Here is a 16,667-nt window from a genome sequence, read left to right on the forward strand (position 1 = left end):
ATTCTATGTCCAGGGACCTTAAGAATGCCAGAGGCACTGTTTCCGCACCTCAAACATAAGGCCTGCTTTACAAAATGCAAAAGGCTGCCTTGCTAAATAATGTTACTCCTACTGGGTGAGAGAGAGAGGTTACCAGTGCATCTTTTCCCAAGAGATTTTGTTTTCTTTTCTTAAATAAGAGACATTCTGACTTACTCCTTCTTTCAAAAAAAGAAAACTGTTATTAATATACACATATATATATATTTGTTTAGGAGCATACATAATACAAATAATAAGTTCTAGGGAAATTCAGGGAGGGGGGGAGAGAGAGAGAGACAGGTGATCTCTTCTGTCCCTTCCCACATGCGGTAAGGGTGCTGTACCAGGAGACTTGGGCCGCAGATGGCTTCAGTGCTGGGCCTTGCTGGTCAACAGCTGAAGACAGAGCATGCTGAAGTGCATGACTTCAGAGGAGACTAGAAAGAAAACCCCTTTAAAAGAGAGATTATCTGATGTCTGAGTAAAGTACCTTGTCTATCTCTCCCTTATTTCTTTCTCCTCTTGCCAGTATGAAGAAGACAGGTTTACCCTGGCTACTCTGGAATTCTGCAGTAAAGCCCAGTCTCAATGGCCGATAAAACAAAACAAAACAAAACAAAAGACACATTCTCTCCCAAACCAAAGTAACTCCCAAGAAGAGGTTAATTACCATTATATTTTAATTTCATTTAATGTAGTATCTTTCCCCCAAAATAATAATGACGACATCATCATCATCTACTGTTGTTAATAACAATCACGATGACTCAGAACCCACTTAAGTTCTTTAAAAATGTATGTTTCCATTTGCTTCTTGTGGGAAGCTCAAAATTTAGAAGAAAGAAGCAAATTCTGAGGGATGTCATTTATAAACCAACCATATCAAGCTAGGTTTGGGGCTCGGCACAGCCATTCTAATCTTCTACACTTTCTGTCCTGGGTTCCTACAGTGGTTCCCGAAATACCACCAGATCCTGACTCAGCAGATCAACAACACCCCCAAAACCACTACGGACCAAGGTAAGAAAGTGGTCTCAGAGAGGCTGCACTGTTAGCAGAGTAATGCAAAGACACAGGTTTCACTTGGGTCCCCAGGAAGTCCAGACTACTCCCCTCAAAAGCACATTTACAAAGCATTCCAGTTCATTGAAGGTTGGCTAATAATTGAAACAGTGCCCCATCTGTATTTTGCATGGAGCAGGTCCCATCATCACATGCCAGAGAGCCAGGAATTGAAGTAGCTACCAAAGGAGGCTAGACGGTTTCAATTTGCTGATGCCTAAATCCAGCCCCAGATTCTATCTGCCATTTTCATTCATTCATTCATCAAGTATTTATTGAGCACTTACATGTGCCAGGCAGTTTCCTGTGCTAATATTACAGGAGAGAACGAGGCAAATACAATCTCTGCCCTCATGGAGTTCCCATTTGGTGATAGGTTGTCAGAAAGGAGAGTGACAATAGGTGAGGTGGCCTGCAGGTGTAGGTGCTGATGCCACTCACCCCATTCATTTCCAAAGCATTGGTCCTGGCCTCTCCATGTCGCCTCTTGCTGTGGGAGGTGAATTCTGAGACTTAACAGGACAATTGCGAAAGTACCATGCTGGGGTACCTTGAGTCTCCTAAGAGATGACAAACTGATTCTAAGACTCCCTTGAGGTTTGTCTCCTCTAATAGGTGGTGAGGTCCTTGAAGCAAGAACTACACCTAGTTTATTTCTGTGCACTCAGTACTTAGGGCAACAGAGGCACCCAGTAAATGTTGAATGAATCAGTGAAGAATTTTTTTTTATATACCATACAGGGTGGGAGTCTGTGTCTTGCCTAGGCTGGCTCAGGCTTCCCCACTTAGTGCAAACCCTTTGGCTTCAAAGTGACCCTCAGGCTGACGGCTGAACACGTGAGCACCAATCTACAAGTGGGATACAGAATGAGTCCTGAGGGGCCTCCCCATAGACTGATACCAATGACTATAACTGTGATTTACCAAGACAGCTGCCCACACACATTATACATTTCAAAGAACTATCTGAGCAAAATGGTACAGATGTTTGGCGGCTTAGTGGGATGGCAGGAACAGCTGGGTTGATGGGATGTTGAGTTGGTGGAAGGAGGCATAGGAGATGGTAGAATAAGGCGCATGACAGACTCTTTTACTTACTTTAACACCTGTGCAACTGTATTTGGTCCAAACCATTCGCCAATTGATTTCCCTTCTCCTACACCCATCTGTGCTGTTTTTATGTGGAAAAATAATAAACAGGTTAGCAAACCACCAACTCCTAATTTTTTGCATAAATAAGTAGATGGGATGACTTAGTAGAGCCACATATAAAGCACGGAACAAGAAAAGCAAGTACAGCAATGTAAGCTGAATTTCACATACAGTGTTCCTTTCCTCTTAATTGAACTACAGAACAGAGAGACAGCCTTTAAACTACTCATGTGACCTTACCCATTTGATGGATAGAGTAGCAACAGTCTTTTCTATCTAGGAAGCACTGTAGGATTCGTTGGTATTCTTTGGGTTGTTCTTTCTGTCTCTCCCAGTTCCAGTCTTTTTAGGAAAAAGAAAAAATGAGTTAAAATCATTTTTATAACTGCTTGTTATCTCTGCACTCTTACTGGGACTACGAGGTTAGAAGGAAAACAAAAGAGTTACATGTAGAAGGTGGGAGCGATCAGGTCAGAACATTCCTAAGGATCTTTAATGTTGATGACCAAGACATCTGGAAACTGATTTCTTTCAAAGACTCACTGGGTATAAAGTAAAAGCAAAACAAGAAGTTGACCAAGGAATTGACTTAGCCCACGAGCTTGAGTTGGATAAATATTACATGAAGACAGTGTCACAAGGCCTTTCTGGTCAGCTACTCAGTGAACAGGAGGTCACCACAAAACCTGGCAGTATATCCGTGTCTCACCCAGACGCTGTTATGTCTCATGTCCACACAGACAGCAATGGCTTTGGTTCGTATATTTTGGCAGCATTGCCCACAGAGTCTCACGGGGGGAAGTGCTCTTCTGACACACACCTATTCCCAGGGGAATACACACAATTTGCAACTAAGGAAGCTTTTTTTTTTAAATGCATGCTGCCATTTTTACACAACCTTTTAAAAAGGCCACGATGAGTTTTGGAAAAACAAATACCTTTGTTATCAGGTGTTCCAGGTTTCCTTATGACCAAAACTAAAATAAGTACATCTGTGGGGATCCCATCTGTGCCTCAGGCACAGCCCCCCAAATCCGATAGGGGCTGCTTATCGCTTACTGAGGACAACTGCAAAAACTCTCGTCGTCACTGCTGTGGACAGGACGCAGTATTCCCATTCCCTCAGCTCTAGGAACTCTGTCTAATGGGACAGATTTCTGAGACTTAGTTTCCTTCCAAGACAGAAGTTTCTCTCCTGAGGTTTTAGAGAGCATTTGAATTCACAACTGAAATCTACTTGAAGCCAAAGGCCACTATCTCCAGAGTCTTTAGTTCTCTTCGCTTCTAGTATTTCTGAAACCAAAGTTTTAAACTTCGCATCCAGCAGTCTTCAAAGGGTGAAGAACACCCAACTGTTTTTCATCAGCTACCAAACTGTCCAAGTCTGGGGGAAACCCTGATTAGCTGGCTTCTAAGTACCACTAAATATTTACTGATGACAGTGATAAGTGAACACCCCACCTCAACTGTAAAATAACCGAATAGGAAACACTCCAAAATACTTCTTTATAAAATTACATCTTCTCATTCATCTTAGCTACAAGATCTATTTACACATTCTTCCTGCTACTTGCTTTTATATTAAGACAATTGAGATTGCTGACTGTGGGTTTTTTCCCCCAGTTTGCTTTCCACAAAATTCACTTCCAGAAGAATCATCTTGAAGTGTTTCATAAATGAGAAAGTTAAACAGTAAGAACAATCTGCTCCAAGAAGTATGTGTACAGTAGAGAAATCACTGGACAAGGAGACAGAAGACCTGCATTCTATTCCCAAATCGATGCCTTCTTGCTGTTTGACCCAGGGCAAGTCACCTTACTTCCTGAGCCTCAGTTTCCTCATCTGTAAAACAGAAATTATGATACTACCCAGGAAACACAGGCACAGGACATCCTAGACCCTGAAAAGAAGGCACGAAGCCCTAAACTCTCCCCAGCCTCTTCCCCAATCTTCTCTGGGAACCGCAGGAAGATGTGTGAGGTTGCGTAGTCCCGGACAGGGAGCGACGTTTTTGTACCTCTGAATCTCAAGGAGCAAAAGCCAATGAGTTCAGCAGCCCAATCTCATCCAAGGTGTTCTTTCACTCCCTCATCCCCAAGGCAAACCAGACTTTCACCCAAGTGCCTGAACTGGCATCTACCCAAGGTCAGCCTACAGATGCCGACAGGGAAGCACACGCATGTCTTAAGAAAGCAAGACTCGAGAGTTCCAGCAGTGATTACTGGAAGGTTCTTAATGAAGCAGCCTCCTGAGGAAGCTGATTTAAGGATTTCTTCATCATCGAATGGACATCATCAGTGAACCCAAACCAAAATATCTCCCTCATTAGGCACTTCCTTTAGGTCACTGACATCCTTCACTAGGCAGATATTTTAAATGAGGTCAAAAAACAGACTTACCACCACACCCTTCTTCCTGCTCCCTTTGTTATCTGACCTGTTTAAGGACTCATGCGAACAATAGTGAAGATGGAAACTCTAAATGATACACCTGCCTCAGCGTTCATCTGCCCCAGGAAAATAAGTCTCCGGCTTGGTGAGTCACAAGGAAATGCCGGCTGTTTTCTTCTCACGAGAGGTTTTGTCAACTTGTCAGCCCCACTACTTGGACTTGCAGAGAGCACTTCAGGACCTGCAGCTCTGTTCCCTCGGCACCAGTGCTAAACTACCAGCAGCAAGTGCGACTGCAGAGGTCTCCGAGGCAGTTTCCAGAACAAATTGAACTCACCCCTGCCCAAGTGTCTGCAGATAAGGGCTTGAGCCAGCATCATCTGTCCACAGCGTAGCATACATCCCCAGCCGGCGTCTGACGAAGGGCCCGTTCCCCCTGTTGGCAAAATGGATGGGAATGAATATGAGATCCTTGAACTGCCCTTTCCCGAAACATCAGCATATTTGGGAATCATACAAGACAGACAGGCACACATACTCGGAATAGAGAGGCACGAGATATAGTCAGACATCAAACAGGGTCTGTTACAGGGTGGAACTTGCAAAGATAATGCTGAGTTAACCAAAACAGGTTCTATGGCCAAAGGAAAACAAACAAATGAACAAAACCTGCCCCTTATGTTTTCTGCCTAGAGACATCCAGGTATGTGTACAGTTTTGGTATATGACTAACATGTATGACTACCAACACTTAGTCCATGCCATGTCATCATCTGCTTGACCAAACCTGACTTTTCACAACTCACTTCTCGGGGAGGGCAATCTTACCTTAGTTAAGGAATAAATGCTACCAAACTTGATTATCAAAATGGTCAAGGAAATCTGGAAGGCTCTTGACTGTTCTAAATATACATTATGAAGGTCTGAACAGTAAGAGGGAGAATGTGAAATAGAGGAAAGAGTCCTAGATTAGGCATCAGAAGACCAGTCTCATCTGTAGACTGGGGATAATAGCACATGCCTTGCCTACTATTAGTGGATATTGTAAGAATTAAAAGAGAGAGTCTAAACGTGTTCTACAACCCACTCAGGACGATGTAAATATTTGGTGTTATGAGTATGGTCATAATTAAAAATACCACTAATAAATTAGAAATGTACTACCTTTTTAAAAGGCATAAAGCCAGTTAATAAGGCAACGGGTTCCATTTTAAGAACACTTGATGTAACAAAAATCCCATAAACGTGGCCAGGGTGAGCTCAGTATCCTTTTTCAAGGTACCAGTGAAATGAGATAACTTGGATGGTGGAAGAGACATTCTGCTTTCATTGCTTCATTTCCCAACATGGAAGTGGAAAAGTATGCTGTAAGCATGGTCTCACAAGACTAACTGTAAAGGGGGTCATCAACCACGTAAGACAAGTGGGCCAAGGTGGCCGCTCCTTTCCTTTTGTTGTGGGGACTGAAGGAGAGTTGCTACAGCAAGATGGGGAAGGTTGAGCCAATTTGTGAGCTGGAAGGGGAGTCCTTTGGCTCTTGCTAATGGTGGGATTATGGGCCAGATTAGTATGGAAAAGATGCAAGGAAGCCCACATAAAAAAAAAGATCATCTCTTCCAAAACATTGTCAGAGTTGAACTGCAAATGTTTTCAAATCTTGCAAAGATCTCTTCACCCAGAAAAAAGTTTAACAGTTTAGAATCACTGGGTACTAAAGATTGTTCTTTTGCGTATTTTGCTCAGGTACTTCCTGTGGAGAGCAAAAAAAAAGAAAAAAAAAATGTCTGTGTGAACTTCACTCTTTGCACTTATCAGAAAGGTTTATTTCACTCCAGTTACTAGGTCCAGTCCTGGACCAAAATTAGTCAGACAGGTTTCCTCTTAGAATAGCTTCCACCATTTGAGTTTGGTGATCCTTTCCTACAGTACCACGAGACTAGGAAGAGGTCACCCTACTTGCAAACATTTCACAAATTTTCTCTGGAGGGATCCTATTCATTTAGCTCATTGAACTGTCCTTTTTTCTAGACAGCAGCTGGTACTCTTAACTGACTAGAATTAGTTCCAAGCAAGTCCATTATAATTCATCTCCCAGTGGCAAGATGTTTTCATCTCACAGGGAAAAAAAAAGCAAAGGAATTATTTTCTTTCCTTCAAGGTACAGCCAACTTTAATAATCAAATATCTCCACAAAGCAGTGGATTATAATTTAATAGATACTGTCCAAATTAAAAGCTTGACTTTTGCCTTGCTCTTAGAATTAAAACAAGTAACACTTCTAAGTGCCTGAACACTTGGAGGTGGTTGGGCTCAAAAGTATACTGGCATTACACATTAACACCATGGAACCATACACGATGAGGCACGTCGGCAATGAGATTTCTGGATGAAGCATAAGACTTAACTACTCCGCCACATTAAATTCTTCGCCATAGTGAGCTGTTAGTTCTGAGGTTTCCATGATGTCACTGATAACCTCAGGAAAGCTATCTACAAAGAAGAAAGCACAGTATAATAAATGATATACCTACCAATCGGTGAAAATTTCCTTCTGTATGTAAACCACAGACGAGCACTTATATCAGACAACAGCTTAGATTTTTCTGTAATTAAATGTGAAATTAAAATTAAATCACCGTATCCCATCTGAAGATATCTGCCTTTGATTTCTGAGCCAGCAGCAAACTCAATTTCAAATAACCAGACAATTCCATTGTCATGAGGCTAAGGGAAATTCATAGGCAACCCAAACTCATTTTAGCCAAATAATTTCAGCATTTCCTCCCACCTATGTATTTTTGTTTGTTTGTTTGTTTGTTTGCGGTATGCGGGCCTCTCACTGTTGTGGCCTCCCCCGTTGTGGAGCACAGGCTCCGGACGCGCAGGCTCAGCAGCCACGGCTCACGGGACCAGCCGCTCCGCAGCATATGGGATCCTCCCGGACCGGGGCACGAACCCGTGTCCCCCGCATCGGCAGGCGGACTCTCAACCACTGTGCCACCAGGGAAGCCCCCACCTATGTTTTGATCAGAGCTACTGGCTAGTACAATGATGCTGAGTGGTTCCTGCCTCCTTCTCACTGAGAGCCAAAGCCCCAACAAGTACTTAACACTGGGGTCACATGACCAAAAGACAAGGACTAGGAAAAGCAAGGATCCTGGATAACCTGCTCACAAGGCAATCAGCCCCTGCCTGAATGATGACGGTTGGTTGGATCTCTTATCAGCATCCATTGTCTGTTATCTAAAACTAGGGATGGGTCCTGTGTGTGTGTGTGTGTGTGTGTGTGTGTGTGTATGTGGGGGGGGTACACACAAATGTTTAACTATGAAGGAGATGTCCCTGCTAAGCAAATTAAGTGTATAAGAAATTTATCAATACTACCTACTGCAACTGGCATTTTTAATCTAAATGGATGTATAACATCACAAATGCTTTTGTATATTTTTTTCCAAAGCATGCTTTCTTGTATTTCATGGCATAAATTTACTTCGATGGCCACAAATCTGGCATCCACATGTCATCTGTACTTAGATGTGGTTCTGTCTTTCTTAGTCTTCTCTCTCCCCCTTCTCAACAACACATCTATATTTGTATTCTATAGAGAACTTATAGCCATTGCACTTTAAAAGAAGAAAAGGAAGTTCAATTTTATCCAATAGTCTCTATTTTCTCTCCTGCCTTTCCTTTGAACAAATCAGAAAGTTGAGCTGTCTGGATTTTCCTTCCCCTTCATGTTGCCGGTGCCTAGCACATTATGGGAAGCAGACGCAAAATGGTTAAGAGCAAGACTTCTGGAGCCATATTCTGCCTGGGTTTGAACCCTGACTCTACTACTTACCAACTGTGTGGGCTTGTCACTTAACCTCTCTAAGCTTCAGTTTCCTCATCTGTAAAATGGGGAGAGTGATCGTACCTACTTCATAGACTTATGAGTATTCAACAAGATAACACTACATGGAAAGTAGTAGCTTACATGGTACAGTATGCAGTAAGCCTGAGGTAAATGTTAGCTGTTATTATATTCCCTCCTCTCAAATGCTCACGCCACTCACTCCTTCCTCTGATATTCTCTATGTCTTCCAGCTTGCCTATATGCTAGAAAGTCTGGGGAAAAGTTGTATAGACATTTTAATAATAATTTCACCTTGAAAGGCCTTTTCCAGCCTAACATTTGAAAATGGGCATATTTGAGGATATGGAAGCAACCTAAGTGTCCATCGACAGATGAAATGGATAAAGAAGATGTGGCACATATATACAATGGAATATTACTCAGCATAAAAAGAAACAAAATTGAGTTATTTGTAGCAAGGTGGATGGACCTAGAGACTGTCATACAGAGTGAAGTAAGTCAGAAAGAGAAAAACAAATACCATATGCTAACACATAATTATGGAATCTAAAAAAAAATGGTTCTGAAGAAACTAGGGGCAGGACAGGAATAAAGACGCAGACATAGAGAATGTACTTGAGGACACGGGGAGGGGGAAGGGTAAGCTAGGACAAAGTGAGAGAGTGGCATGGACATATATACACTACCAAATGTAAAATAGATAGCTAGTGGGAAGCAGCCGCATAGCATAGGGAGATCAGCTTGGTGCTTTGTGACCACCTAGAGGGGTGGGATAGGGAGGGTGGGAGGGAGATGCAAGAGGGAGGAGATATGGGGATATATGTATATGTATAGCTGATTCACTTTGTTATACAGCAGAAACTAACACACCATTGTAAAGCAATTATACTCCAATAAAGATGTTAAAAAAAAAGAAAATGGGCATATATGGCAACTTGGGGATCCCTGTTGTCATGGAATGCTGAACTAGAAGAGATCATCTCCAGTCCCCCTCCAGTTAACTACTGGTGAAAGGAGTTAAGATGTGGAAAGAGAAAGTGAATTATCCAAGGTAGAAAAGCCTGAATACAAAAGGTCTCCTAATTGCTAGCACTAGGTGCTCTCTACTATTCAGGATTCTCCAATCAAAAGGATGAAGCCAGACTCAGATGGAGTTAAGAGATGCTAACTTCCTCTCCTGCCTTTTTTTTTTTAAATTTTTTTAATTTTTTGGCCATGCCGTGTGGCACGTGGGATCCTAGTCCCCCAGCCGGGGATTGAACCCACGCCCCCTGCATTGGAAGCGCAGAGTCTTAACCACTGAGCTGCCAGGGAAGTCCCCCCTCCTGCCTTTTGATCAGCTTCTTCTGTCCCTCCCGCCATGCTAGGGCCTCCAAAGAGGATCTCTCCTCAGATACAAAAATCAGAGCTGCCTCTCTCCAAGTTCAGGCTTTATCTATGTGCTGGGTTGTTAGCAGTTTCAGGTGAAAAGGTCTTTCCCAATCTATAAGAGAGTAAGGGTAAAGAAGAAAAATCCAAGCCTCCTTTCCCTCTAGTTGCAGTGGGTAAAAAGTTCTATACAAAATCAGAATAAACGGAGACAGTGCTGCAGTCAGCAAAAGCTCTAAAACTATAAGACTTCTCAGTGTCTGATATTGTTGCTGACTTCTAAACAGCCATGGGCTGTTTAGAAGTCCCTTGGGTGGCAGTGTTTTTCATCTAGATAGAAAAGGACGTGAGAGGAATGAGAAGTATGTAGCCCAGTCATCAAAGACTAGATACTGGTTAGTGATACCAGGAGCAGGTCCATGTTTTTTGAAACCCGAGGCTTATAGAATCTGGGGGTTCTCCTTTAAGGAAAAGAACAAAAATACATGACTTTTTCAAATCGTACAAATACCAATGACCATGTGAACACGCTGCTAGGGCCTCTCAGGGCCTTAGAAGGGACCTTGCATGCAAGCAAGGGGCCTGAGGCTTAAAACTCCTCTGGTTGTCAGGTAAATCCGCCTAGGAGTAGCATTAACCCTTATCAACCCAAGGAGGAAAACAGGATAGGACCTTAACCCTGGGCACCCACCTCATTTGGGTTCTCACAGTCCAATGCTACCAAACCTTACCGGTTTTAAGAAGATGCTGTTTCCCCAAGATCCATACCAGCTCATCTGTATCTGGAAATTCTTCTAGGTAGTCAGCGAAAATAGTAATCTGGTTTTCATACTTGGATAAAACTGAAAGAAAAAGAAAGAAACTTAGGCAAAATTTAATACAGAGGGCTTGCTTCTTTGGTTTACTGATTATTACCTTTGTCCTGAAGGTAAAAGGTGGCTGGCTAGAATTTAATGGAAGCAAATCCTTTTCCTTGAGGAACAAAGACACTCACAAGGCCTGAAAATTCTTTAGTAGAGGGATTTCCTCTTGACCACCTATTTTGACCTTCCCTTTCTCATGGTCCCATGTGGCACCATCTCTGAATAATTTTTTGATCACAGCTATGTCAAACTTTTTTTTTCCAATGGGGCTTTCTTTGTAAATAGTCACTTTCCAGCTTCTCCTAGTGTGACTGTAGCAGGTGGCACAATAATACCTGCATACCTAACCCCTGTCCACATCACAGGGAATATTGTGAGGTTTCTAGCGGCCAGTGGCTTAGAAGGGGGTTATGATAAGCCTGAAAGACTATACAACAGTGAAAACGTAACATTTTAGCTGGAAGACCAGATGTTTTAACAGTACTTTCATTTACCATTTTATTCACTTATAACTTCTGCAAAGAAGAATCTTGAAGCTGCCGATAAATATAACTTGTTCTTGGGATTCACAAGTGACTCTCTCTCAAGAGAAAGCAACTGAACAAAATACAATTAAATCTCATAAGTTCACAGGCCACAGTCTCAGAACTTATGGCCATGTAATGCGAGATATGTTAATATTCACTTTTGTACCACCTGTGGAGAAAGGGTCTGCTAAAAGAGTCGAGACTGATTTATGAAGGGGTCTTATTGCAAAAGTTCCCTTTAAGTAATTTTCTGAGAGAAAGAATATTGTAGGTAAATAAGTTTCCAAGCCAGCCCAGAAAAATCTATCTTAACCTGTAACCAGAAAAATCAAATTGCTAGTATATATCATAGTTTATGGTGTTATTTCAATGACAAATCATATTTCAAGTTCAAAGCTGAGACAACTCAACACACACCTTCTCTTCTCAGCTCTTGGAGGCTCCCAGCCCCTATGGGGAGGGGAGCTCAGACAGAGTAGGGGTCATTTTGTGCAGATACAAGTAGCTGCAGGGACTCTCCCAGACCAGTCCCTAAGAGCACCAGGGGAATAGTTTCCTATAAAAAATGGCATCGTGGGATGTGTTTAAGCTCACTTGAAAGGACAAATTGCTTTCTTTTGGCTTTGTTTTCTAAGGCATGCTGTTTTCATAGAAATAAATGTTCTTAAGTATAAATGAGTCTTATCTGATCATGAAAACAGGTTACGTGGTTGGAGGCTGATGTTATACTTTGTATAATTTGTAAAAATTGAAGTTATAATTTGTTTGAAGTTAAAATTTTAGAAACACAGCTACCCAGGGATACTGCCTTTCTTGAAACATATTCCAGAAGTCCAATCTTTCAGGGATTTAGGTAGCCTTTCTCCTCAAGATGTTTTAATCATTAGGGTTACAGCCTTGGCAGTATTTCAAACCTAAAGAAGTTAGAAATGAGACGGCCATTTCATTCCCCAGTGAAAACTCATCACTGCCGAATCTGCCAGGGAGCTTGTGCCGTCTTAGCCTTTCTGCCACTGGCCTCAGCCCCTGGCCCATGCCCAGGAAACAGCAGGCTAAAAATGATCATCCAGGTCAGGCCATCCCCAGGAGGTGGTGGACTGAGGTGGCATAAATCACACTGTGTACCTCCCCACCCTACTCTACACCCCTCACAGGCAAGAGAAATCAGCTTAAGATGAACATCCAGTGTAGCATAGAAAAGAGAAAAAAGAAGTCAGGAAATAAGTAGCTTGCGAGGAGTGTGGGAAAGGGGCAACCTCTCTGGCATTCCCCTGGTAGGGATGAGGAAGGGTGGTACTGGATGAATATACAGCATGTATGCATATAAGCCTTGGGTCTTTTTTTAGTACTGGCTGAAAAAAGAAACATTTTTCTATCGCCAACCCTGTCTCAGTGAGTCATTGCCCAGCTATCTGGTCAAATTAGTACAGCCCCTTAAAGCCTGTGAGAACTGCACTGCTTCATCTGAGATGGCTCTGACCAAAATGGTAGCCAAAGAATTTTCCTCTTGCTCTTCCACACCACCCCCCAAGGCCAGCAGAAAGGGCACTACAGTCTCCATTCTGCCTGATTCTCCTCTTAGAAAACAGACTCCCAGAATGCAGTGTGTCAGGCCATAGCCAGCCTGAATTGAAAGCTACATGGATGAAACAAATGAAAAGCCAGAACAGAAGATGAGATTAACAGAAGCAAAGGGCAGTAACACAGGGAGAGTATATAAATGGGAGTCCGGGGAGGAGAGAGGAATTGGTCTTCCACAAGAAGACCTCCAAGAGACGAAGAAGCCAGCTGGGATGTGGCTGGGGCGCAGAAGTGAAATGGCATTTCCAAACAAATCACTTCTCACTAACGGCAATCCTTTGGAAAAAAATTTTCGAAAACTACTTTTGTCTTGTCTTAAAATTAACAAACAAGACATCAGCCCCATATGAGTTCCTTGCCCTTTCAGCCTGTTTATAAAGACATAGAACTGTACAGGCAGAGCTGCAAATACTGCAGCTTGGTGGACCAAGAATTAGCTTCTACAAGGTCCGATAGACAATAGGCTTCACTCTGTTCCATTCTACTTTAATAATTATTGCACCGAAGTCTCTGCTGGGTTAGCTTCGTAGTCAACTAATAATTCATAAAAAGGTTTCCATAAACTCCTGGAACCAAAAAGTCTCCCAGTCTTGGCCAAGTGGCTCTGTGTACATGTTGGGGCATGCCTTCAACAGTCAGCCAGGCAGTTGATTAACTCTGCCTTAGTTTTCCCTTTCTGCTTGTACAGAGCTCGAGGATAGCCAGAGTGAGAGCTGAGGGCCTTCTCAGGTCTTTCCTGAGCATGCGCACAGCCTTGGGAATGAACATAGCCCTGAACATGCATGTGGTCCTCCCATATTCCCAGGAATATGCCTGAACTTTTCAAAGCCCCAGTGGATATATTATTCCTTAGCTTTACCTTTTAAACTTTTTGGTTATCTACTCCTCAAACAGCTGTGAAGTTAATCAATTGCCTCTAATAATTTTCCAAAAAAGCCCCGGCAGGGAAGGCTTTCTGTACCTCCAAGTCAGGACAAATAAATACAAGTCTTGTAAGTGGGGTCTTCCGGGAATTGTCAGACAGATCAAATAATGACAATTCTCTAGAAATGAGGCTTGACAGGAGCTCCAACTGTGTTCTGCGTCCTCCAGGGGCTACCAGGTTGCTGGCTTTCCCTATGGCTGCAGGCTGTGGATTCTCAAGGCTACTGCAGAGCTGGAGAGCAAAGGATGGGCATAGCGCAAGTGAAAACGCCACAAAGCTTACTATTCTTACCAAAATGCAGCCGTTTTTCATGAATAAATACTCCCCAGATTGGTGCAAGCCTTTGGTTAATTTCCAGAGTGCTGCAAAAGTTGATTCTGATCATTTTTGCCAATTCTTGTCATTTCTATTATGGGTAGAATTTTCAGAAGTCCTCATTCTGCCATTTTTGCTGATAACTTACTTTAATAATTTGCTTTCCAGGGAGCTTCCCTGGTGGCGCAGTGGTTGAGAGTCCACCTGCCGATGCAGGGGACACGGGTTCGTGCCCCGGTCCAGGAAGATACCACATGCCGCAGAGCGGCTAGGCCCGTGAGCCATGGCCGCTGAGCCTGCGCTCCGCGATGGGAGAGGCCACAACAGTGAGAGGCCCACGTACCGCAAATAAATAAATAAATAATTTGCTTTCCAGTGATTGACTATATTTCTAAGGATTATTTTGTAAAACTGCAAGTAAATGAAGAAAAAATCATTTTAAACAAGATTTTCTGATAGGGCTTAACAAAACTTGTACATCAAGGCTCCCAGATTCTGTGGGGTTTGTGCCCCACAAACAACACAATCACTCTAAAATGAAATCAAAAGGTCACAGAATCTCAGGGCCAGAAAAAGCCTGAGGCACCACAGCATATCTTCCTTGTAGATCACCCTATTCTAAAAGCACTCCAGGATACTGCTGCTTCCAAAACTGCCTTCTCAGCGATACATTTTTTGAATTTTTTTAAAAACTGAGGTATAGTTGATGAACAATATTATTTAAGTTTCAGGTGTACAACACAGTGATTCACAATTTTTAAAGGTTATATTCCATTTATAGTTATTATAAAATATTGGCTATGTTCCCTGTTTTGTATTATATGTACTTGTAGCTTATATTTTATACATAGTAGTTTGCGCCTCTTAATCCCCGACCCTTATCTTGCCCTTCCCTACTAGTAACCACTAGCTTGTTCTCTATATCTGTCAGTCCGTCTCCTTTTTGTTATATTCACTAGTTTAATACATACACATTTAACATACTGTCAGGTCACAGCTTCAAAAACATAAGAAAATGTTCACGTCAGACAGGTATGGTAAGGGCTGAATATACATTAATATACTCATTCCATAAATTTTTACAGAGTACCTACTATGTGCTAAGCACAGAGAATAAGACATCACTGAGATGTAGCCTCCATCCTCCAAAAGCTTTTAATCTAGTAGAGAGGATAGGTCTGGAAACAACTAACAACAATAAGTCCTATAAGAAAGGAAAGTGAGAGAGAAGAGATCAAGATGGTGGAGTAAGAAGACATGGAGCCCACCTCCCCCCACAAAAGCATCAAAAATACATCTACATGTGGAATAATTCTCACTAGAACTAACTGGAGGGACTTCCCTGGTGGTGCAGTGGTTAAGAATCCACTTGCCAAGGCAGGGGACATGAGTTTGAGCCCTGGTCTGGGAAGATCCCACATGCCATGGAGCAACTAAGCCCATGTGCCACAACTACTGAGCCTGCACTCTAGAGCCCATGAGCCGCAACTACTGAAGCCCACGTGCCACAACTACTGAAGCCTGTGCACCAAGAGCCCATGCTCTGCAACAAGAGAAGCCACCGCAATGAGAAGCCCATGAACCACAAGGAAGAGTAGCCCCCGCTCACGGCAACCAGAGAAAGCCCGCATGCAGCAACGAAGACCCAACGTAGACAAAAATTAAAAATTAATTAATTAATTAAAATAAAAAAGAAAAGAATCTATCTGCCAATGCAGAGGACACGGGTTCGAGCCCTGGTCCGGGAAGATCCCACATGCTGAGAAGCAACTAAGCCCCTGTGCCACGACTAATAAGCCTGCGCTCTAGAGTCCGAGAGCCACAACTACTGAAGCCCACGCCCCTAGAGCCCGTGCTCCACAAGAGAAGCCACCACAACGAGAAGCCCACGCACCACAACGAAAAGTAGCCCCCTCTCGCCACAACTAGAGAAAGCCCCCACGCAGAAACAAAGACCCAACGCAGCCAAAAATAAATAAATTAATTAATTAATTAAAAAAAAAACCCTGGAAACTGGCAGAAGCACTCCTGTACAACCAAGATTGTAAGAACGATCCACACATAATCTAGTAGGAAGGGAAGAAAAGTGATCAGGTTGAGACCCGTGCCCCTGGGAGGGGAATCAGAGGAAAAGGGAGGTCGCATGGGTGGACACCCACCCTGGGGAGTGATCAGGTTGAGCCACAGACTGGGTGTCCCAGAGCTGGGGTTCTTTGTGGAGGAGACAAGGCCCCTCGGCTGGTTGGAGGACAGCTAGACAAACAAGACTGGACTCCACTTGTGAAGAGTGCATGCACGTTGGCTGTCCCCGAGGCAGGGCAGAGATCGATCTGCTCTGAGGCGGCTGGTTTTCCCACGACCAGCTAGCCATGCACCTCAGCCTGAAGAACCGAGCAATGCTTCCGTCCCACTCATTCCATGCCACAGCACTCCAACTGGATCTGGGGTAGCCACGACCAGAGAAAAGACTTGACCATGGGATGCAGAGGTGACTGAGTCGTGGGGTGGAGCCTGGGTGGGGCGGCAGTGGCCATTGTTGACACTTACTCAAGCAGCGTCCCAGAAGCCACTCAGATCTCTGATGGCAGCCACCCCACCACAGCTCAC

The 16,667-nt window shown here is 43.2% G+C and overlaps 1 protein-coding gene across 4 annotated transcripts in view; it reads right to left on the minus strand.

The window, feature by feature from the left end:
- The window catches only part of ATG4A (autophagy related 4A cysteine peptidase), a 64,165-nt gene that overhangs the window by 18,103 nt on the left and 29,395 nt on the right, over nt 1-16,667 (minus strand). For all 4 annotated transcript variants that reach the window (XM_060137863.1, XM_060137865.1, XM_060137862.1 and 1 more), the window contains 5 exons: nt 10,581-10,691; nt 7,157-7,228; nt 4,963-5,061; nt 2,476-2,577; nt 2,182-2,254 (listed from right to left, as the gene is read on the minus strand). In XM_060137863.1, the coding sequence (XP_059993846.1) occupies nt 2,182-2,254; nt 2,476-2,577; nt 4,963-5,061; nt 7,157-7,228; nt 10,581-10,691 (457 nt within the window). The remainder of the gene's footprint in view (nt 1-2,181; nt 2,255-2,475; nt 2,578-4,962; nt 5,062-7,156; nt 7,229-10,580; nt 10,692-16,667) is intronic.

This window comes from Lagenorhynchus albirostris, chromosome X, assembly GCF_949774975.1.
Source record: "Lagenorhynchus albirostris chromosome X, mLagAlb1.1, whole genome shotgun sequence".
Taxonomy (NCBI): domain Eukaryota; kingdom Metazoa; phylum Chordata; class Mammalia; order Artiodactyla; family Delphinidae; genus Lagenorhynchus; species Lagenorhynchus albirostris.